General features: G+C 44.5%; 1 protein-coding gene across 1 annotated transcript in view; it reads right to left on the reverse strand.

Annotated features, from left to right (window-relative positions):
• The window catches only part of PLEKHO2 (pleckstrin homology domain containing O2), a 41,079-nt gene that overhangs the window by 6,296 nt on the left and 12,060 nt on the right, over positions 1 to 22,723 (reverse strand). Inside the window, exons 2-5 of the mRNA XM_061595452.1 lie at positions 22,549 to 22,701; positions 11,087 to 11,203; positions 5,327 to 5,431; positions 485 to 583 (exon numbers count right to left, since the gene is read on the reverse strand). Coding sequence (XP_061451436.1) covers positions 485 to 583; positions 5,327 to 5,431; positions 11,087 to 11,203; positions 22,549 to 22,701 — 474 coding nt within the window. The remainder of the gene's footprint in view (positions 1 to 484; positions 584 to 5,326; positions 5,432 to 11,086; positions 11,204 to 22,548; positions 22,702 to 22,723) is intronic.

Here is a 22,723-nt window from a genome sequence, read left to right on the forward strand (position 1 = left end):
AAAGATTGCATATGCTAAGAAATATGTATAGCCGCTGTTTTAGCAATGATTACAAAGCAGGGAAAACTGGTGCTAGGAGACCTGGGTGCTTGCTCAGTCCACTGTCCAGCTGCTAAATGCTGATGGTCTACTTCAAGGCCCTCCGCCTCTCCAGTCTTATGGTACTTTTATCTTTAAAGTGGAAATGGGACATCCCTTCTAACAGAGGACTCCTTCAAACAGAAGGGCTGTCCTCGGTAAAATAGGACACATGGCTACCAGGCATCAACCTTCGCCAACCTGTTGCCCTCCAGATGCTTTGGACTACAACTCCCATGACTCCCCAGCCAGCACAGTTGTCTGTCTGACTTGGTATATGGCACCTTCCTCTGTTTCTAAGGCACAAATATACAAAATTTGCTCTCGAAATGCATTTAAGTAGCAGTATTCAGATTACCAAGCGTAAAAAAGTGGAGTCTGGGGGCTTCCTGGCCCTGATTATTACCTCTTTGAGATGGCTTCTGGTTGGTGGACGGCGACCCTGAGCCAGCTTCGCTCTGCCTCGTGTCACGTGTTCTAGAGAAAGGCTTTCATCAACCTTCACCTTTAAACAGGAAAGCAAACAGAGGAGGGAAAACATCACCTTCTTGATCCATGAATGGAAGAACATAAGAAAGAAACTCAGTCTTCCAAACCTGCTAAAATTACCAAGAGTTTGGAGGACTCCTTCACACATTCATTGGTACAACACAGAGATTATGATGATGATTAAAATACAATATTCAAAACCATTTAAAACAAATTGCAATCACAATTAATAGGTCCTGAAAATATGCACCTCAGGTGTCAAAGGCCAGGGTAAAGAGGTGTGTCTTCAGCATACAACGAAAACTGAAGAGTGAAATTGCATGTCTGGGGAGGGGATGTTCCACAACGTAGGGGGAAAGTTCCTTTGTGTAAATCCTTGTGCTAATGAAACAAGTGCATTCAATACTGCCCACTGCTACCGTCCAAGCATGACAAAACAACCACCTTTTTTTGGATAACATTGATTTTTGTGAAACAACCTTAACTTGAAAATAACCAGCAGTCCAAACCACTTAGTCCAAATCATTGCCATGCAGTTACTGCTGGTTTATTTTATTTTATTTATTTATTGTATTTGTATACCGCCCCATAGCCGAAGCTCTCTGGGTGGTTTACAGCAACTAAAAACATCAAAAACAAATACATAAATTTAAAACACACCTTTTAAAAACAATTTAAAACACAATTAAAAAAATTCAAAACAATTTAAAACACATGCTAAAATGCCTGGGAGCAGAGGAGAGTCTTGACCTGGCACCGAAAAGATAACAGTGATGGCGCCAGGCGCACCTCGTCAGAAAGATCATTCCACAATAAATAAATAAATAAATAATAGTAGTATTTGATTGTTATTATAATGATGTATCAATTTACATCTTTCTTCTGCTGTGAGCCACTTTCAATATATTTATATGGAAAAGCACCATACAAATTTCAATAATCAATAAAAATCTTCTAGTTTTTTTTCCTTTTACCATAGTAAGTTTGTGTAACTTCAAAATCTTGCGAAGATTTTTTTCATCTGTGGGGCCTGTAAGTTTCTTTGAGTGCCCTTCTAGGTTTCTTTTTCATACACAGTATTCTTTAAAAGATCCAAGTTTTCAGCATTACATGCTTTGGAAGCCTGTTCACCCAGGAGACTGTTCCTTTTGGATGCTGCCGGCAAGGGGCAGATGGAGTTCATTAGCGCACCCACTCACCAGAGGAAAACAATATGTCCAGACTTCACAATGCGCCAGTTTGGGGCACCCACAACTGCCCCTGGCAGCGACTCCATAGATACGGCAAATGCTGCCAGCATCACCCAACATGACATCACTTCTCCAATCCCTTCTTCCTGTGTAACGGGAGCCCTGAATGCCTTGAATTCAGCCTCTCTCCTGCTTGGATTTGCGAGGCAATTGCAATTAGTCTGCTGTTCCCAGCTGGCTCCAATGTACGATTCAGCGCCCTGCCAATAAGGTTCAGTTTGAGGAGGGGCGATACCAGACGGAATAATCCGACGCTCAAAGACAATTCAGTTCTACTAGAAGGGGGAAATGCCCCAGCTCATCCCCCTGTGTACATTGCTGGGGACAGGGACAAGGTAGAGACAGAGACCCAACTTGGGTTGGTCTTATGAAACCATTTCCTTCTCAATGGTTACACATACACACTGCATGCAACAAATCTCATTTTTGGCTTAATTGCAGAAGAGGGGGGGCAGGGAGAAGGAGAAAGAGAACTGAGTTCATTCAGAGTTTACATTCCGCTGCCAAAACTACTCTTGATACAGGCCTACAAAGGGCCAGCCTGAACAGTTTTTCTTCTCTGGCCAAAATAAATCCTTTCCCTTCAATGTGCCCAAAGCCTGGAGCGGCACGCTATACTAAACATGCACATTTGAAATTCACTTTCTTGTACGATATCACTGCTTACAGCAAAGGTGTGGACCCTTTTCCAGCCTGAGGGCCATATTCCCTCATAGGGAACCTTCTGGAGGGCCACATGCCAGGGGTGGGCAGAGCCAGAGGGTAAAGTGTATTAAGCCAGAGGTCTCTCTCTCTGTATGTGGTGTGTGTGTGTGGGTGGTGTGTGTGTGTGGGGTGTGTGTGTGGGGTGGTGTGTGTGGGGTGGTGTGGGGTGTGTGTGTGGGGGGTGCGTGTGTGTGGGGTGCGTGTGTGTGGGGTGCGTGTGAGAGAGAGAGGGGGGGATCAGATTGGGTCTACCTGCAGTGATCCGGAGCTTCAAAAGCGAAGCAGATTGGCAGGGAGGAAGGAATGGGGGGAGGGAGACATGCATCTCCTCCTTCTCCCCTCCCGACTGCATGTTTAATCAGCATTTTAAACACTGATTAAACATGCAGTCAAGTAGGGTGGGGGGAGAGGAGATGGGCAGCTCCTTCCCACCATGCTCTCAACTGCATGCCTGTGCAAGGCCCCCAAATCAGTTCAAGGCCCAGATTTGGGTCAGGTCTGAGTTGGATTGGGATCACTCCAAAGCATTAGATCGGGCCTGGAATCAGATCAGAGGGCACACGCACAGCTCTAATACACACTCTGCAGTTGCCTCTGGTGGTGGAGGCTGGGGAGTGGGGTAAGCAAATTAGCGTCCCTTGGGCCCCCACTCGCTTGCCTCACCTGCTTAGCCACTGCCATTCCTCTCTCATGCTTGTCTCTTTGTTCTGGAGCACCCTGGTTGCAGCGGAGGTGATCAGTGGAAGCAGCGGCAGCCATGCAACCTCTTTCCTGTGCGCTGTGTCTCAAGTGCCAACTGCAGCGGAGGCCACCTGGGTGGCTGCAGCAACAGAGGCAGCAGGTAGCTGCTATCAGCAGCCCCCCCAAAGATATCCATGGGAACGGGCACTAGCTTCAGCACCAGCCATGGTAGTCGCAGCAAAAGGGTGGGTCTTTCTTCTCCCTTCTCGCCAAAGCAACAGAGTATCTCCAGGTAGGGTTGAGGGAGACCTCTGTCTGAAACCCTGGAGAGCAGCTGCCAGTTGGTGTAGACCAAAAAGTAGGACACCTGAGGCCCAGGGGCCAAATGCGGCCTTCTGGGCCTGTCTATCTAGCCCTCAGGACTCTTCTTAGGTCACACATCCTTCCCAGGCCACACCCCAAGCTAGACCTCTCGCTTGTCCGGATGAAGGATTAAGAGACAGGCGTGGGTCTGTGTGCAGAAATGTCTGGTTTTTGCATGGCTGGAAGGTAGCTTACTGTACAGAAGTAAGAGTTACATCCATTACTCCACCCACTTTTAGCCTCTGGCTCCTGTTGCTCCACCTGCTTTTAGCCTCTGGCTCCTGTTGCTCCACCTGCTTTTAGCCTCTGTCCTGGCATGTGGCTATTGGAAGTTTGCCCACAAGGTTATGTGGCCTTAGGGCTGACTCTTGGTGTAGACAATACTGACCTAGATGGTAGTCTGGCTTGGTATTCCTTGATCCATAAGACTGGACCCTGTGTTACATGTTTGAATCTTCTGAATTTGTTTTATTCACTTTTATGTCTTGTTATGTTGCTGTTTTCGCTAGTTTTAGGTTGTCTTTTTAATGCTCTATTGCTGGTTTTTGAGACTGTGCACTGCTTAGAGATTTTTGAAACATGTATTTATTTATTTATATCCCACCTTTCCTCCCAGTAGAAGTCCAAGACAGCAAACACAAATACTATAAAACATCTTTAAAAGACACTTTAAAATACATTAAAACAAAAATCTTTAAAAACATTTTAAAAATATATTTTTAAAAGCTTTAAAAACATCTTTAAAAGCAATTCCAACACAGATGCAGACTGGGATAAGGTCTCTACTTAAAAGGCTTGTTGAAACAGGAAGATCTTCAGAAGGTACCAAAATGATAACAGAGATGGTGCCTGTTTAATACTTAAGGGGAAGGAATTCCAAAGGGTGGGTACCACAGCACTAAAGGTCTGCCTCATATGTTGTGCAGAATGGACCTCCTCATAAGATGGAATCTGCAGGAGGCTCTCACCTGCACAGCGTAGTGATCGGCTGGCTATATAAGGGGTAAGACGATCTTTCAGGTATCCTGGTCCCAAGCTGTATAGGGCTTTGTACACCAAAACCAGAACCTTGAACTTAGCCCGGTAGCTCATGGCAGCCAGTGCAATTCTTTCAGCAGCAGGATGACATGTTGGCAATACCCTGCCCCAGTGAGCAGTCGCACTGTGACATTTTGCACAAGATGCAGCTTCCAGACCAACCTCAAGGGCAGCCCCATAGCACACATTACAATAATCCAGCCTGGAGGTTACCAGTGCATGGACAACAGTGGTTAGGCTATCCCAGTCCGGAAACAGCCACAGCTGTCTTACTAGCCGTAAAAGGTACTTCTAGTCACTGTGGCCACCTGGACCTCTAGAGACAAAGATGGATCCAGGAGCACCCCCAGACTATGGACCTGCTCTTTCAGAGGGAGTATGACCCCATCCAAAGCAAACAACTGACCTATTATTTGAACTCAGGAACCACCAAGCCACAGCACTTCAATCTTGCTAGGATTCAGACTATGTCTACTGGTCTTCACCCCGCCCACCACCAAGTCCAGGCACCAGTCCAGGACTTGCATGGCCTCTCCTTACTCAGATGTTACAGAGATACAGAGCTGGGTATCATTAACATACTGCTGACACCTCGCCCCAGTTCTCCTGATAACCATTCCCAATGGCTTGAAACAAATATTTTATGATATAATATGAAACAAATGTTAGAGATTTTTGAAATAATAAATAAATGTAAGGTCGTTTCTTGCAGTCCACTTTACCTCATCAAATATTTTGTTTTTGCCCCGGCTGATGCCGTCATTGAGGGCTTTCATCCATGACTCCTTTTCTTCCGCATTTGATGCCTGAAATTTGATATCTTGCACCTGAAAAGGAAAAAAAGGAGAGAGGTGCAGACTATACTCAAGGACAATTTGGATTAATGGTTGGTTTGTTTCTCCTTTTAAAAAAAAAAAAAAAAGCAAAGCAAAGTAGTGCCCAGCTGTATCCTGCATCTAAATCAATGGCCAAAAATCTGTTACAGCACTGGCAACGGCTGAACTAGTTATCCTGAAGGAACAAAGATTGTCTTATGCTGTAGATCTGGGGTAGAGAGTGCCCAGAAGAGAGGCTAGACTGCTGCTGCTGCTGCTGACACTAACTCCTCCACTGCAACCAGGGTGCCCCAGGAACAAAGAAGCATGGAAGAGGGAGAGGAGTGGCAGAGGCTAAGCAGGTGAGACAAGCAAATGGGAGCCCAAGGGATGCTAATACACAATCACACAGTCCAACAACAGAGGACTAGCCAACTTCTAGTGAACAAGCAATCTATTTCCCTGTAGACCAGGGGTGGTTAACCTGCGGCCCTCCAGATGTGGCTGGACTTCGACTCCCATCATCCGTGACCATTGGCCACGCTGGCTGGGGCTGATGGGAGTTGGAGTCCAACCATATCCTGAGGGCCATAGGCTGCCTACCCCTGTCGAAGAGGCCAAGTAGGGCATCTGCCTTGAATGCAGACGGTCCCCAGTTCAATCTCCTGGTAAGGCTGGGAATGCCCCTTTTGTGAAACACTGGACAGCTGCTACCAGTCAGTGTAGACAACACAGAGCTAGATGGACCTATGGTCTGACTTTGGTGTAAAACATCTTCCTACATTCCTGTCTTGGATAGCCCACCAGCCTGGTATTCTTGCAGAGAATTCTGGAGTTGGTGGAACTTTGTTAATTAGGAAAACACACTTATGCTTTTCCATAAAAATGTGCAAGGTGGCTAATGGCAATTAAAATCAGTGGCTTGGATCTCAAGTCCCTTTCTGTGAATGGAACAGAATTCACATTTATGGAATATGAAAGGGAATGGCCATAGCTTAATGGCAGAGCACCTGTTTTGCACGCAGAAAGACTGGCAGTGGCTCTCCAGGGGACATTCCAAGCCCTACTTGGAGATGCCAGGGATTGATCTTGGGACTTCTGCGTGCATAGCAGATGCTCTGCCACTAAGCTATATGGCCCTTCCCCATTTCTGTCTCTGGTGTAGACAGTACTGAACTAGATGGGCCCCTGCTCTAAGACCACATCTGCACTATACATTTAAAGCAGTAGTATAGCACTTTCAATAGTCATGGCTTCCCCCAAAGCATCCTGGGAACTGTAGTTTAAGGGTGCTGAGAAATGTTAGGAGACCACTATTCCCATCGCATAGCTACAATTCCCAGACAATCAATCTGTCCCTTTCCTCAGGGAACTCTGAAATTGTAGCTCTGTGAGGGGGTCTCCTAACAACTCTCAGTCAGCACCCTTAACAAACCACAGTCCCCAGGATTCTTTGGGGGAAGCCATGACTGTTAAAGTGGTATGATACTGCTTTAAATGTATAGTGCAGATTTATTTATTTATTATTTGATTTATATCCCACCCTTCCTCCCAGCTGGAGCCCAGGGCGGCAAACAAAAGCACTAAAAACACTTTAAAACATCATAAAAACAGACATTAAAATACATTAAAACAAAACAACTTTAAAAACATTTTTAAAAGCTTTGAAGACTTAAAGAAAGGTTAAAAAACATATTGTTTTTTAAAAAAGGCTTAAAAGCATATCAAAAAGCAATTCCAACACAGAAGCAGACTGGGATAAGGCCTCAACTTAAAATGCTTGTTGAAAGAGGAAGGTCTTCAATAGGCACCGAAAAGATAACAGAGATGGCGCCTGTCTAATATTTAAGGATAGGGAGTTCCACAGGGTAGGTGCCGCCACACTAAAGGTCCATTTCCTATGTTGTGCAAGAACAGACCTCCTGATAAGATGGTATCTGCAGGAGACCCTCACCTGCAGATCACAGTGGTCAACTGGCTATATAAGGGATAAGACGGTCTTTCAGCTATCCTGGTCCCAAGCTGTATAGAGCTTTGTACACCAAAACTAGAACCTTGAACTTGGCCAGGTAGCAAATGGGCAGCCAGTGCAATTCTTTCAGCAGTGGGGTGATATGTTGGCGATACCCTGCCCCAATGAGAAGTCTCGCCACTGCATTTTGCACCAGCTGCAGCTTCTGGAACAGCCTCATGGGCAGCCCCAGATGGGCCCTAGCTCTGTGAAAGGCAGCTTCCTATGGCTTTCCTCCTGCTGCAGCTGCTGCAAGGTAAGAATGCTCAGCAGCCCAAGCAGACAATAGAGGGATAGCCTGCTGGAGGAACATTGTGCTCCTGCTGAGCACCCAGCCAGCCAAGGCTGAGTCACTCTTATAAACACAACCCTGCAGTGCCAGGAAGGAAAAAAAATGTTCTGGCAAATCACAACGTGATAGCACCCGTACTGAACCGTGCATGTGGTTTACTGTAATTTTAACTCAGAGCAGTGTCCCAGCAGATCAGCCGTCTTTTTCCATGACAAGCCATTGGAGGGAAACCCATGGAATGAAGGCGGGGGAGGTGGGGCCCCCCAAACAGAGTTCATTCTGACAAAGGAGAGAGGTTGGGAAGTCACTTGATGCCTTCCCATAAGGATATGCTTCCCACAGGAAGGAGAAGCAGCAACAGCAGCAGCCGTCGACGTTGCCAACCAAACTTCCAGGTTCCTGTCCCCATCCTGTTCCTGCTGCAGTTCCTCGAAATATTATGTCGCTGATTAATTCCGTTATCGCTTCCCATTATTAGAGTATTTGTTCCTGGCTGCACAGGTCAAACGTGGTTATATACTGCAGAGAGAGGCCCTTATCTGCCACCAGGGAAGTGGAAGTATAACAGCTCAGCTGCCAAAGGAAAGGAACCTAGGAAGCAGATTGGGACCAGCTCAGACTGCTTGTCCATCCAGCTCAGTGCTGTCTACTCTTCGGGTGAGGGAACCGCAGGCCGGGGGCCAAATGAGGCTTCCAAGCCTCTCTAGCTGGCCCTCAGGACTCTGCCCAAGCCACACCCCCTTCCCAAGCCATGCCTCACATCAACCCTACTAATGTGCCCTTCTCAAGTGCTTTTGCTTGGGTGGTATGTGTTCCTGAACTGTGATAATGCCTGTTGCTTTTCTGAATGAGAAGATAATATGTGTGGGGTGTGTGTGTGCACACAGACGCCTCTGACTTTTGTATGGCTGGAATACGGCCTACTGTACAAAGGTACGTCCTATCTTTTGCTCCACCCACTTTTGCCTCTGGCTCCACCCACCACAGGTCTGCGGTCCCCCTCGAACAGCCTTTCCCAACGAGTGGGCCACCAGATGTTGTTGGACCACAACTCCCATCAGCCTCAGCCAGCATTGCCAAGGGTCAGGAAAGATGGGAATTGTGGTCCAACAACACCTGGTGGCCCACTAGTTGGGAAAGGCTGCCCTAGAAGGTTGCCTACAAGGGAATGTGGTCTTCAGGCTGAAAACGGCTCCCTGCTCCTTGTCTGACTGGCAAAAGCTCTTTAAGGCACATCCTTTCAATATTTGAAACCCTGCCTTCTCCCACACATACTTGCTCAAGGCTGGCCCATGACATTTTAGTTCCTGAGGTGAAGGACAAGATGACACATTCCTCCCCAATTCCATGTCACAGAAGCAGACCAGACTAGCAGTTGAATCTTAGGCCTCATCCACTCCATACATTTAAAGCACTCTTAAACAGTCATGGATTCCCTGAAAAATCCTGGGAACTGTTTGTTGAGGGTGCTGAAAGTTATTAAGAGGACTGCTGTTCCCTGCACAGAGCTCCAGTTCCCAGAGTTCCCTGGGAAGAGGGATAGTCTGTTAAACCACTCTGTGAATTGTAGTTCTGTGAGGAGAATAAGGGTCTCCTAACAACTCTCAGCACCCTTAACAAACGACAGTTCCCAGGATTCTTTGGAGGAAGCCATGATTGGTAAAGTGGCATCATAGTGCTTTAAATGGTGGTATGGTTGTGGCCAAAGTATGAGAGAGGTCTTTCCTACCACCTGAGAGCCTTTTGACTGGAGGAGCCAGGGACGGAACATGGAAATTTTCTACACAAAATGTTTGAATTTTCCATATTCCTCTGAACGGACAGCTGGATTACACTCTGCATCATGCCTGGAAATTTCTAAACATCCTGGCAAATTTTCACTGCCCACAGATGCAGTCGGGTGTCTGTCTCTCCCCCACTCCCCACTCTGAAAGTGACTCTACACCCTCATGTCAAACTCTTCACCATAAATTGGGTTTCCCCCCCTCCCTTCTTACCCCTTGACAAGAAAAAGCAACGGCAGCCCAGTTGGAGTGGGAAAGGCTGAAGCTGCAGGACGTGGGAGCAAGTGTCACAAGTATGGGGGGGGGATAATGTTCTGCTGATGTATCTTTCCACAGCTGCAATTTCAAAACAGGAAAATAAAAAAAGGGGACACACAGTCGTGTGCGTTGGCCTGCTACTGGAAGCCCAGTGTAACATTTGCAAAGTTACGTTGCCTGTCAACACCTTCGCCAGATTCCCAGTGAATGCAAGGAAAGTGGGGTGGGGAGGAGGCTCTGAACAGTAAACTCTTGATTGGAACAAGTCACCCACTTTACTCACGGGGTTTCATTTTGAGACGTCTCCCTCCTCCTCCTCCTCCTCCTCATACCCCCCATCCCTTTTATCGTTAACAAGGAAGAATCAGGAACAAAGAACTGCAAGAGGGATTCAGGCACTGAAAGGTTCAGAGGTTCCACGAAAATCTCAGAATGTTGGATCCTGGGAGTTCCTCCAAGGGAAATGGGAGTGTGTGCAGCTGGATGAGGATGGGGAGAGAAGGTCTGCGCAGTGCGATTCAGTCACCTCTACCACCCTTGTGTGTATGCAGGAATTGGAGTGACATTTCTTAAATTCCACACTTTAATATTAAACCTCTCTTAGCCATGCACCTGAACACATGTGCTTAGCCATATGGCTAAGGCTCTACCTGCACTCTACATCTAAAGCAGTATCATGCACTTTAAACAGTCATGGCTTCCCCCAAAGAATCCTGGAAACTGTAGCCTGTTAAGGATGCTGAGAGTTGTTATATAACCCCTAATTGCCCTCACAGAGCTACAATTCCCAGAGTTCCTTGGGGAGGACTGATTGTTAAACCATGTTGGGAACTGTAGTTCTGCAAGAGGATCAGAGGTCTCCTAGCAACTCCCAGCACCCTTAACAAACTACAGTTCCCAGGGTTCTTTGGGGGAAGCTATGACTGTTTAAAGTGGTATGGTATTGTTTTAAATGTATAGTGCTGATGGGGCCAAAGACAGATTTAATGCTAAAATTAATGAGAGGTTAAAAGTGAAGCTACTGCTCCTTTAGTCTACCACCACAGAAAGGTCCAGCTCTTCAGAAAACTACACCAGGGCCACCCATAGCTAAGCAATACAGTGCATCCTCTATATACTGATGGTCCTCAGCTCAGTCCTTGGCTTCTTCAGCCCAAAGCTCCTAGGTAGGAATGCTTCTTGCCTGATACCTTGGACAGCTGTGAAGAGGAACAGCAGTGGATGAGGCAGGCATGCAGTACTCAGGAGCATGATGGCTTTGCGGAGGCAGGGGGGAATAAATTCATCTGATTCCTCTGTGTTCAAAGAGAAGGCCATCCTACCTTGCAACCAGGAGCCCGAATTAAAATGAAGCGGTTTTTCCTTTTCAGGAGGGCGCGCAAGTCTTGGCATCTGTCATACCTTTCCAGCTCCACAGTCTCAACACATTTCTGTTCATCCTGTCAAGAGGAACAGAGACACATTTGATTATTATGCTAATACAGGACACAAGACTAGATGCAATGTTGTGGGGAGGATGTTGACCTTGGATTAGAGTGGCCTGGGTTCAGATTAGGGCTGGAAGGATCTTTCAATTTGGTTCTATCAGTTTCTCATTTTTCCAAGCTTAAATTCAGTTTATTTCTCCACATTTCCACAGCAACTTGCAAATTTTTAAATTCTCAGGAAAATTCTCCAGCATTTTAGTATGAATTTCTCCTAATAAACAGTATAGAGTTTTGATTAAAGTAACCTTTGTGCAAGCAATTTCCCCTAATATAATGCATTTTTGTATGAAATTTTCCTGATATATTCATTTTTACATGCTCTCTCCCCTAATATAATGCATTTTGTATGAAATTTTCCTGATATATTCATTTTTACATGCACTCTCCCCTAATATAATGCATTTTGTATGAAATTTTCCTGATATATTCATTTTTACATGCACTCTCCCCTTATAATGCATTTTGTATGAAATTTTCCTGATATATTCATTTTTACATGCACTCTCCCCTAATATAATGCATTTTGTATGAAATTTTCCTGATATATTCATTTTTACATGCACTCTCCCCTAATATAATGCATTTTGTATGAAATTTTCCTGATATATTCATTTTTACATGCACTCTCCCCTAATATAATGCGTTTTTGTAAATACTTCTTGGCTGGAGAACTGCATCGCAAAATTTGGAGAAGTGCAAATTTCAAAGGATGGCTGTGTTTTGGTTCTCATACTGTTTTGGGAAGTGCAAATTTGATAGCTTCACCTTTAAATGCGAACTGAAACCAATTTCTCCCTCATTCCTAATTCAGATCCTGGCTCAACCCAGTCCCTGAAGCCTTGGCCAGCCACTATCCCTCATCTCTGCAAGTGGTGAACCATTCTGGGCTGCATGATTCTCCAGACGGGCAGAAAATCCCATGGAGTGCCATGCTGGACAAAGAATGAAGCTTGTGAGGGTAGAAATGGAACATAATGACTGAAGTTGATGGAGGAAGGAACAGGACACAGATGTGATGACGTCCACATTCAATCAGATGTTTCACGCTTGTACACAGAGGCAGGGGAGAGGGGAAATATACACATATGTATACCAAGGCTGGGAGAGAAAATTGATTTAGTTTGCATTAGAAGCCAAATCTATCAAATTTGCACTTTCCAAAACAATATGAGAACCAAAACACAGCCAGCCTTCAAAATTAGCACTTAATCAAATTTTGCAATGTAGTTCGCCAACCAAACAATATTCACAAAAATGCATATATTGGGGGAAAGGGTGCATAAAAATGAATGTATGAGTGAAAATAACATATAAAATGCATTATGTGATGAGAAATAGCTTGCAAAAATGTGCACATTAGTCAAAACTGCCTACAAAAAATGTGCTATATTGGGAGAAATTCACATTAAAATGCTGGAGAATTTTCATGAGGATTTTTTAAATTGCAAATTGCTACAGAAATATGGAGAACTGGATTTAAGATTGGAAAAATGAAGAGAACTGAAATTGATAGGTCTTTCCATCCCTAATATAGACCCAATGTAATGTTGAAAGCAGGGCCTCAATTTTCTAATTCAGCATAATTTATGCTTCAATTTTCACTACTTTCCATAACTTAAGTTGGCTTTCCTTGTTGTGGGGAATGGCAAGGAGTTTCACAGGGAACTGAAATCAATCTCCACCCCCAGTTGTTGGAAATACTATTTAGCCCACTTGTCAGTTTCTGTGATTTAACCAGACAACATTTACACACTTAAAACACGCTACTGTAGTCCTAAGAGCTAGAAACTTGCTTAAAATACGACACGCAAGGAAAAGGGAGTAGGAAGAAAAATGAAAGCTCAGGCATGGTCACTTCCTAAAAGTTATAGCACAGTTATATAGATCTGTTTATGCAGATTCTGGTTGTCTCGGGAAGCTACCCCTCCCAGGAAAATCACACACACACACACATCAGATGTAGGAGCAGATCAGGTGACAATGTCCGGGCCCAAGAGGGCAGGGCTGCCTCTGCTACAATTCTTTCCTCCAACAGCTAACTTCATGGCTTATATGCCATCTCCAGGATCTGCTTCTGAATACCAACTGCTGAAGAATAATTCATTTTTGTTACTACTATCCACAATGGAAATGGACTGCCTTCAAGTCGATTCCGACTTATGGTGACCCTATGAATAGAGTTTTCATGGTAAGCGGTATTCAGAGGTGGTTTACCTTTGCCTTCCTCTGCGGCTAAGAGGCAGTGACTGGCCCAAAGTCACCCAGCGAGCTTCATGGCTATGTGGGGATTTGAACCCTGGTCTCCCAGGTCATAGTCCAGCACCTTAACCACTACACCACATTGGGAGGTTATTTGCAGGCTTGTGGAAACCCCATTGTATGAAGATACACAAAAAATGTTAATGTGGGAGGAGACTCTAAAAGGGAAGGGGACTTCAAAAAAATGAGGACAGGATGTTCAGTAGCAATGAAATCATGAATGACCATTGAAATGGGGTGGGGAAATGAAAAGGGAGGGAGAGGCAATGGAATTTGAGTGTCTGGAAACCAGCAACTAGCTGGCTGGCATCGAGAACAGGAGCAATCCAGATTGCAATGTTTTCTTGTAAACTGCTTAGAGGTTTTGTTACAGTCAAGCGGTATATAAATTTTATTAAATTAAATGTTGCAGATCCCAAATTCTGTTTAAAACAACAACAGACAGAGGGGGAATCACTGCATAGGGAAGGAGGCCTGATTGAACTGCACACATAACTAAAGTGGTCGCTCAGTGGCAATACTCTAAGGATGCCAACATGTGCCATCCACGTTCTGTTGAGATGCACCATGCTTATATGTTTGGTATCATTTGCTGGGTAAAGCAGAAAAGATTCTTATTATGGGCCCTATCCTGCAAAGTCTGGCTTCTGCAACAAGCCAGTCACAGGAAACTGAAGACAACGGAAACGCTGAACAAACACAGGTTATTTTTGTCCGAGTCTATTTGAAGTTATGAAAACCTTGCCAGTCAAAGCACATACAGTTAGATTCAGATTGCTGGGGTGGGTGTGGGGCAGGACAGTAATAACAACAGAGATAGTCATGGGGTGCCTTATTGCTCACTCCCCTTTTGTTGCATTACAGGCATACTTCCAACCCAAACCCCAGTTCAGAGTCTCCTTAAGCACGTTTAAACAGGCATATAATAGTTTGACCCTGAAGCAAAGCCATGATATATGGAAGTTTTGGGTGGTATCCAATCCTAGTCCCACTCAGAGTGGACGTACTGAAATTAATGGATGTGATTATTAATCATTACAGTACCTTGTTGTTGTTATTAATCAAATATAGCCTGTTAAGGGTGCTGAGAGTTGTTGGGAGACCTTCTATTCTCCTCAGAGAGCTACAATTCCTCAAGTGGTTTAACAAGAATCCCAGGGAACTCTTTGAACTGTAGCTCTGTGAGGGGAATACGGGTCCTCTTAACAACTCTCAGCACCCTTAACAAACCACAGTTTCCAGGATTCTTTGGGGGGAAGCTGTGACCGTTAAAGTGGTTTAAGCGTGCTCTAAATGTATGGAGCAGATGTGGCCTAAAATCCTAGCCTGGTCTGCTTCTGTGACATGGAATTGGTGAGGGAGGCTGGCCCTGAGCAGGCACATGTGGGAAAAGGCAGGGCATCCAATATTGAAAGGCCCAAATTGTTTAGGGCTTTATAGGTAATAACCAGCACTTTGAGCTATGCTAGGGAATGAGCTGGAAGCGACTTCAGACTGAGGGGGTGAAACAGTTATTGGCTCCAAATAAAAGTGGGAGCCCTGACAACATTCAGGCCGCTGTAGTTTGCATCAGCTGGCATTTCCTACCACTTTTCAAGGGAAGCTCCATGTTAAGCACATTGCAGTAGTCTATTCCAGATGTGACCAAGGCAAGTACAATAGTCGCTTGATCAGCTTCATCAAGGGTGGGTTTGGCACCCGAGCCAAAGATGTACCAAGACTTTAGACCTGCAACAGCCCATTCACATGCACAAGCTACCACATGATGTTCATCATCTGATATTGCAAACATGTGTGAAGCAGCCCTTTTGTTACCTTTTTTACTGCACAAGGCAAATACTACATATATAATTGTATATTCCTGCCATTTAGGTATGCATTTATTTTTTTTAAAAAACTATTTCTCTCTCTTTTTGCACTACTGGGGGTATTTATTTTATTAATTTATTTAAAAGCATTTATATAATGCTTAATGTTTCAAAAATCTCTAAGTGGTGTAGTCTAAAAAACAATGTATCATTAAAACAAAAACACAACCTAAAATCAGTAAAACAGCAATATAAAGCACATAAAAGTCATATAAAAGTGAATAAAACAGGAATTAAATAAATTCAAGTAAGTAAAAGCAGCACCCAATCTTACGGGTCAGGGGAAGCCTGGGGAAAAAGACAGGCCTTCACAATATGCCTGAAGCAACTGATGGTTGCTGCTTCATGTATGGCACAGGGAAGAGCATTCCACCCTACAGGGGCAACAGCAGAAAATGCCCATTTTGGGGTCACTAAATGATGTTTGAACACCAAGGTGTAGACCTCCTTCAAGCTAAGTGTATACATACTTATAAAACTATTACTCAGTGCAAGCTTGAGGGACCAGCTCACTCTCTTGATTTGCAACTGCTTTATATTTAAGCTCCAGCGATGACTGACTGTAATGTTTGTATTTCATTGCCATACACACACACCCCAACTCTGATTTCCCTTCATGCACCTGATGAGGTGGGCTTGAGTCTACAAACACTTAAGCTGTAATAAATGTTAGTACCACAAGGTCTTTTTAATTGCTTTTGCTGCAAGAGACTGACATGGCTGCCCCTCTGGAAATCAATCAATCAAAGGAGAATGTGTTACAAAGCCAGCAACATCTGGAGAGGTGTCTCTGCTTAAGGCAGAGGAAAAAACACGAACAGACAAGTGTCCTTCATGCCCATGAATGGATAAAGAGGAGGAAGGGGGAAACTGCAAGCCAGACGAGAACATCTGAAGGACACCAAACAGGTGGGCAATTGCCTTGGTGTTCAATAGCAGGCGAGAAATAGGGCTGTGGCAATTCAATCAGGAGCTTGTTGTGAGTGCACTTTTTTGTGTGTTTCACATCTCCCCCCCCCACTTTGACTCAGTGACTTCCAACTGCACAGGAGATTAATGACTGATTAGGAACACCATATTTATCCTAATAGCCTGACGGCTGTTATCCATACCCTAAAATACTGAAATGTGTTATACATGGGGTTGCCTTTGAAGACCTTTCAGAAACTTCTGTTTGTTCAAAAAACAGCTGAAGGGAAGACCAACACTGCCAGTCCATTTCAGAGCACAATTCAGAAAGCTTACCTTAAAACCATCATGGTATTATGATACCACAGTTCAGCAGTGAGCAGGACACCAAGTCAGAGTCTACTGAATCTACACTTAAGGACCCAAGCTGGCTTCATGGCTCTGAGCCTCATGTTAGTGACTAAATGTAAATGTACTGCCTTCAAGTCGATTCAGATGTATGGCAACCCTATGAATAGGGTTTTCATGAGGCTGAGAGGCAGTGACTGGCCCAAGGTCACCCAGTGAGCTTCATAGCTATGTGGGGATTCGAACCCTGGTCTCCCAGGTTCTCCTCCAACACTTTAACCACTACACCACACTGGCTCTCATGTTAGTGACTAGGAGGTTGCTAAACCCAAGGGCTGGTGCGCAGGAGACCCCTTGCTGTTCTTATGGTTTTATTGCATTTCTCTGCCATTTCTAACAAAGCCGTCTCTTGATATATTAGATTTCATTGTTCATTGTGATTGTCTTAATACTGCCCTGGGAAAAAGGACACTGAATACACACTTAAAAAAAAAAAGTAAAAGAAAAGTACCACTCTAATTTATACACCATTTTTAATTTGGCAGAGTGCTTTACAACAGCCTTGCAAAGAAACACACCAGCCTCCAATTGTATTTTGTTTTTTTATTAGCCTTCCAGCCCACACGTGCCTTTGTCAGCTTTTGCAAGCTCACAGCCAAGGGCAGAGTGAGGTGTGTATGTGTGTGAGTGTGAATTTTTTTTAATGCTTCCATGGCCTGGTCCACACATACAGCAGAAAGGTGGGAGAAGCAGGTAGCAGTGTTCAAAAGTGACGGAATGAACTGCACCACTTGAAACTGTAGGAGAAATGCCACATTTTCTATAGTTTCTCTCTCTATATGTTGGGGGGCATGCAGAGATCTCTGCAAACAAGCACATCTGGTCTACATGATGTACTAGGTTTTTTGTTGTTTAGTGTTGAATTTACAGGAAGTTCTCAAAGCAGAGGAGCACTCAAAAATGGCATTGCTCTGCTTACAGCTCCAGGATTCTACAATCTTATTCTGCTGCCTGTGTGAACCAGGCTTGCGGTTGGTCACCTAGAGAGAACTCTTATCTACTACAGGTGGCCAGACAAGAGGTTATTTACACACATGCTTTATAATTTTTTAAAAAATCTTTGTATACTCTGTCCTTCCTCCAAGAAGCAGCAGTTGGCATGCAGGGGATGCTGTCCCATTTTATCTTCACAGTTGCCCTGCAGGGTAGGCTAGACTGAGAGTGTGTGACTGGCCTAAGCATCACAGACTTCATCACTGAGTGGGGATTCAAACACAGGTCTCCTTAGTCCAAGAACAAAATTCTGCCACACTGAAGTCTCATCCTTCAAACCCTTACTTAAAATCTCTCTATGAAACTCATGCTTAATACAATTACCCTCACCACCCTGCCCAAGCCTCTCTCCCCAGCTTTCAGGAAACCCAAGTCTGTGCAACTGCAAGAGGAAGCTCACATTTCTGAATGTTCTCCTGTGTGAAAAAATGTCCTCTTTGCTCTCTTCCTTTTAGATTGTAGACAGAAACGTCACCCTTTGGCCTAGACTGTAAAGCACTGCAGGCACAGAAGGTGCCATAGAAATAATATTTCCTCAATTGCAAAATCAGAGTGTATTATACACAACAAATTAGCATTTTATAAACATAGTAATAAAAAAGAATAGGCAAAAATTAAATGCAGTAAGAAGCATCATTATAAAACCCTCTGGAACTTTTATTTATTTATTAAATTTATATACCGCCCCATAGCCGAAGCTCTCTGGGCGGTTTACAACAAACAAAACCAGTAACATACAATTAAAACCACATATCATCAATTAAAATAAGTGAATTATACAAAAGTTAAGACATAATTAAACACATATTGAATGCATATTAAATACTAAAATGCAGGAATGTTAGAATGCTAAAATAGTAAAAATGCTAAAAGTTAAAAATGCTAAAATGCCTGGGAGAAGAGGAAGGTTTTTACCTGACGCCGGAAATATAGTAATGTTGGCGCCAGGCGTATCTCATCAGGAAGAGTATTCCATAATTTGGGGGCCACCACTGAGAGGGCCCTTTTTCTTGTCGTCATCTTCCAGGCTTCTCTCTGAGTAGGCACCCGGAGGAGGGCCTTCGATGGCGTAGTGTACGGGTAGGTTCATATCGGGAGAGGCGTTGCATCAGGTATTGTGGTCCCATGCCGTACAAGGCTTTATAGGTTAAAACCAGCACCTTGAATCGAGCCCGGAAACATATAGGCAACCAGTGCAAGCGGGCCAGAATCGGTGTTATATGTTTGGACCGTTTGGTCCCAGTAATCAGTCTGGCCGCTGCATTTTGCATGAGCTGCAGTTTCCGAGCCGTTTTCAAGGGCAGCCCAGGTAGAGTGCATTGCAGTAATCTAATTTAGAGGTTACTAGAGCATGGACAACTGAAGCAAGGTTCTCCCTGTCCAGATAGTGGCGTAGCTGGGCCACCAGCCGAAGTTGGTAAAAAGCACTCCGTGCCACCGAGACTACCTGAGCCTCCAATGACAGGGATGGTTCTGAAAGAACTCCCAAACTACGAACCTGCTCCTTCAGGGGGAGTGCAACCCCATCTAGGACAGGTGGAACATCCACCATCTGGTCAGGGGAACCACCTACTAACAGCATCTCAGTCTTGTCTGGATTGAGCTTCAATTTGTTCGCTCTCATCCAGTCCATTATCGCCGCTAGGCATCGGTTCAGCACCTTGACAGCCTCACCTGATGAGGATGAAAAGGAAAAGTAGAGCTGCGTGTCATCAGCATACTGGTGACAACGCACTCCAAAATTCCTAATGACGGCACTCAGCGGCTTCATGTAGATGTTAAAGAGCATGGGGGACAGAACTGACCCCTGCGGAACTCCATATTGGAGAACCCAGGGTGCCGAGCAATGCTCCCCAAGCACTACCTTCTGGAGATGGCCCGCCAAGTAGGAGCAGAACCACTGCCAAGCAGTACCTCCAACTCCCAAATCCGCAAGTCTCCCCAGAAGAATACCATGGTCGATGGTATCAAAAGCCGCTGAGAGATCAAGGAGAATCAACAGAGTTACACTCCCCCTGTCTTTCTCCGGACAAAGGTCATCATACAGGGCAACCAAGGCGTCTCTGTGCCAAAATTGGGCCTAAAACCTGATTGAAATGGATCCAGATAATCTGTCTCATCCAAGAGTGTCTGGAGCTGGTCTGCAACCACTCTTTCTAGGACCTTGCCCAGGAATGGGACATTTGCTACCGGCCTGTAATTATTAAGATTTTCTGGGTCCAGGGAGGATTTTTTCAAAAGTGGTCTCACTACCGCCGCCTTAAGGCAGGCAGGGATCTCTCCCTCACGCAGTGAGGCATTAATTACTTCCCTGGCCCAGCCTAGTCATTATATAAGGAATCACTGGTCCCCAGGCCTGAATTATATTCTGATACTTGGAGTTATTTATATATTTATTATTACATTTATATCCTACATTTCCTCCAAGAAGCTCAGTGTGGCACGCATGGTTCTCTCCCCTCTCCATTTTATCCTCAAAAAAACCCTGTGAGGTAGGTTAGGCTGAGAGACTGTGACTGGCCTGAGGTTACTCAGCAAGCTTCATGGCTGAATGGGGATTTGAACCCCAGTCTCCCTGATCCTAGTACAGCACTCTAACCACTACAACACACTAGCTCTCAATCAAGGAGACTGCAATGAGATTTTAATGCAGATTGCAATCCTACACTCCACTGATCACAGTGGGATTTTCCGCCTCTCAATTAAAGAATTGCATTCTTAGATGCTGAAGTCCGAACTACTTCAAATCTGACTTCAGTTAATTGTTCCAAAATCCTATGAAGTCCTTTCACATTCTTTTGCTTAGATTTTACCTTCCAGTCAAATCAAAACCAATTATTAACAAATAATATCATTGCTATTCTCAGCATATATGTAAAAAGCAGTTCCTGATACTTCTATTAATAATAATAAAATTATCATCATCATCCTCACAAAGCCCCATGAGGCAAGTCGCTGTAATCCCCAAGGACAACTAGCAAAAAGAAGGCAGAGAGAAAAGTAGCGATTCACCCAAGGACAAAGAATGTCCTTGCCAAAGCTATGATTCAAACTCAGTCCTCCAAAATCCAAGCACAGCTCTTAACATAGGAACATCATATGAAGCTGCTTTATGGAGAATCAGACCATTGGCCTTTTGTTGACATTGATGGGCTTCAGCTCTCCAGAGTTTCAGACAGGGAGCCTCTCCCAGGAGATGCTGGGGATTGAACCTGAGACCTTTTGCATGTAAAAGAGATGTTTTGCCACTGAGCTGTGGGCCTTTCCTAACAATGGACTTCAGATTACATTTCATTTTTACCTTCTGCCTACTCAGAAGTCAAATGCAACAGAACCTCCTCCCCAGGTACAACTGCATAGGATTGCAGCTGTATTGTGGCATGAACATTTGTGGTTTAGAATCTACTTGATTAGATGTATGAAGTGTTACCGTGAGATGACAGAAATATATATAGCTCACAGACACACGAGTATAGAAGGGTTTGGGGGTTTTTTTGTAAGAGTAGGTTATAGCCAGTGCTAGTCCTACTCAGAGGAGATGCACTGAAATTAATAGTCATGACCAACTTAAGTCTATTAATTTCAATGGGTGTACTCTGAGTAGAACCGAGTAGAACTGAGTAGAACAGTGTTTCTAATAAAATGGACTCTATTATTATTTTTGTTTTACCATTTATAACTCTCTTCTATCAGTAAGTAAGAGTGGCTTATTCCCCAGCAATTAAAATAATGTTTTGTTTTGTTTTAAAAGCAGCAGAGTTAGATATTAAAAGCCTGCTCAAACAGATGTGTTCTCAATTTCTGTCTAAAAAATGGTGGGGGCGGCAGTGCAGGAGCCAGGTGAATCTCCAAAGAAGGGGAAGGGAAACTCAAGCCTAAGGGCCACACATAGTCCTCTAAATCTCTCTTTCTGGCCCTTGGAACTCTTCCCAGGACACACCTCTCACTGGCTTTGCATCCCACAAGTTTTTGCCTGGTTGAAATTTGTCCTTGAACTCAGTTAATGCTGCCTGCTTGCCTGGATGCAGGACAGAGATATGTGAGGCCATGTAGAAACTAGTCTCCTGTACAAAGGCAAAAATTTACATTCATTGCTTTGTCCACTTTTGCCTCTCGCTCCACCCACCACTGGCGACCCCCAGAACATTTCCCAGAAGGGAATGTGGCCCTTGTGCCGAAAAAGGCTCCCCATTTCTGCTCTACAGGGAAACCATTCCAAGGCCTTGGTGCCACTACCAAAAAGGACCCATTGTTTGAGAGCTCATGAGGATGGCACAGATAAGCAGGGTCTCCAAGGCAGATTTTAAAAGCTCTAGTTTACAACAGCTTCATGCCACGATATTTCAGTTAGCCTTTAAGGTGTTGCAAGGCTCATCCGTTTTTGTTGCAAGGACCTAACACAGCTAGCTCACTGGAATGTGTTTCATACAATGGGTGAAACGGGAGCTTCTTCTGTTATGGAATTTATATCCTGCCTGTTCTTTGCAGGAAAGTCCAAGGCAACTTAGCTGTCAAATCCAACGAGCTAAATATGTGTGTGCAGAATGAGCCTGTGCCCAATGCTTTCTCAAGCATCGGAGGGCAAAGAAAAGAACAGCAATAAATGTCACTAGGAAATAACTCATTTCTCTGGCAGAAATGCAATAGAAAAAGAGAGCTGTTAGACTCTGAATTAACAGCTGCAGCTTTAAAATGGGAGGACTCCGGCCCAGGTCTTTGGGATTTATCTCACAAACACACTAAAAGGCACAATGTCAAGAAAGAGTGGAGGAGTGTACCACTGCACTGTAGCAGGCCCCAGCAGCACAGAGCAAGATATTAGCCTTCTTCAACCAAGTTTTCCTGTAACTGTTCCCTTACCTCATCTTCATACACCAGGAGCTGGGTTTTACAGAGCTGGATGTAACGCTCTTTCCAGAGACTCAAAATCCCCCCACTGCTCTTCTTGATCCACCCCATTTTTTCGACTGTAGGGGGCCGCTTTGGCTTCTCAGGGGTCTCCTCCTTCACACCCTAGAGTTGCACCAGGAAAAAA

Source organism: Rhineura floridana, chromosome 14, assembly GCF_030035675.1.
Source record: "Rhineura floridana isolate rRhiFlo1 chromosome 14, rRhiFlo1.hap2, whole genome shotgun sequence".
In the NCBI taxonomy this organism is placed as follows: domain Eukaryota; kingdom Metazoa; phylum Chordata; class Lepidosauria; order Squamata; family Rhineuridae; genus Rhineura; species Rhineura floridana.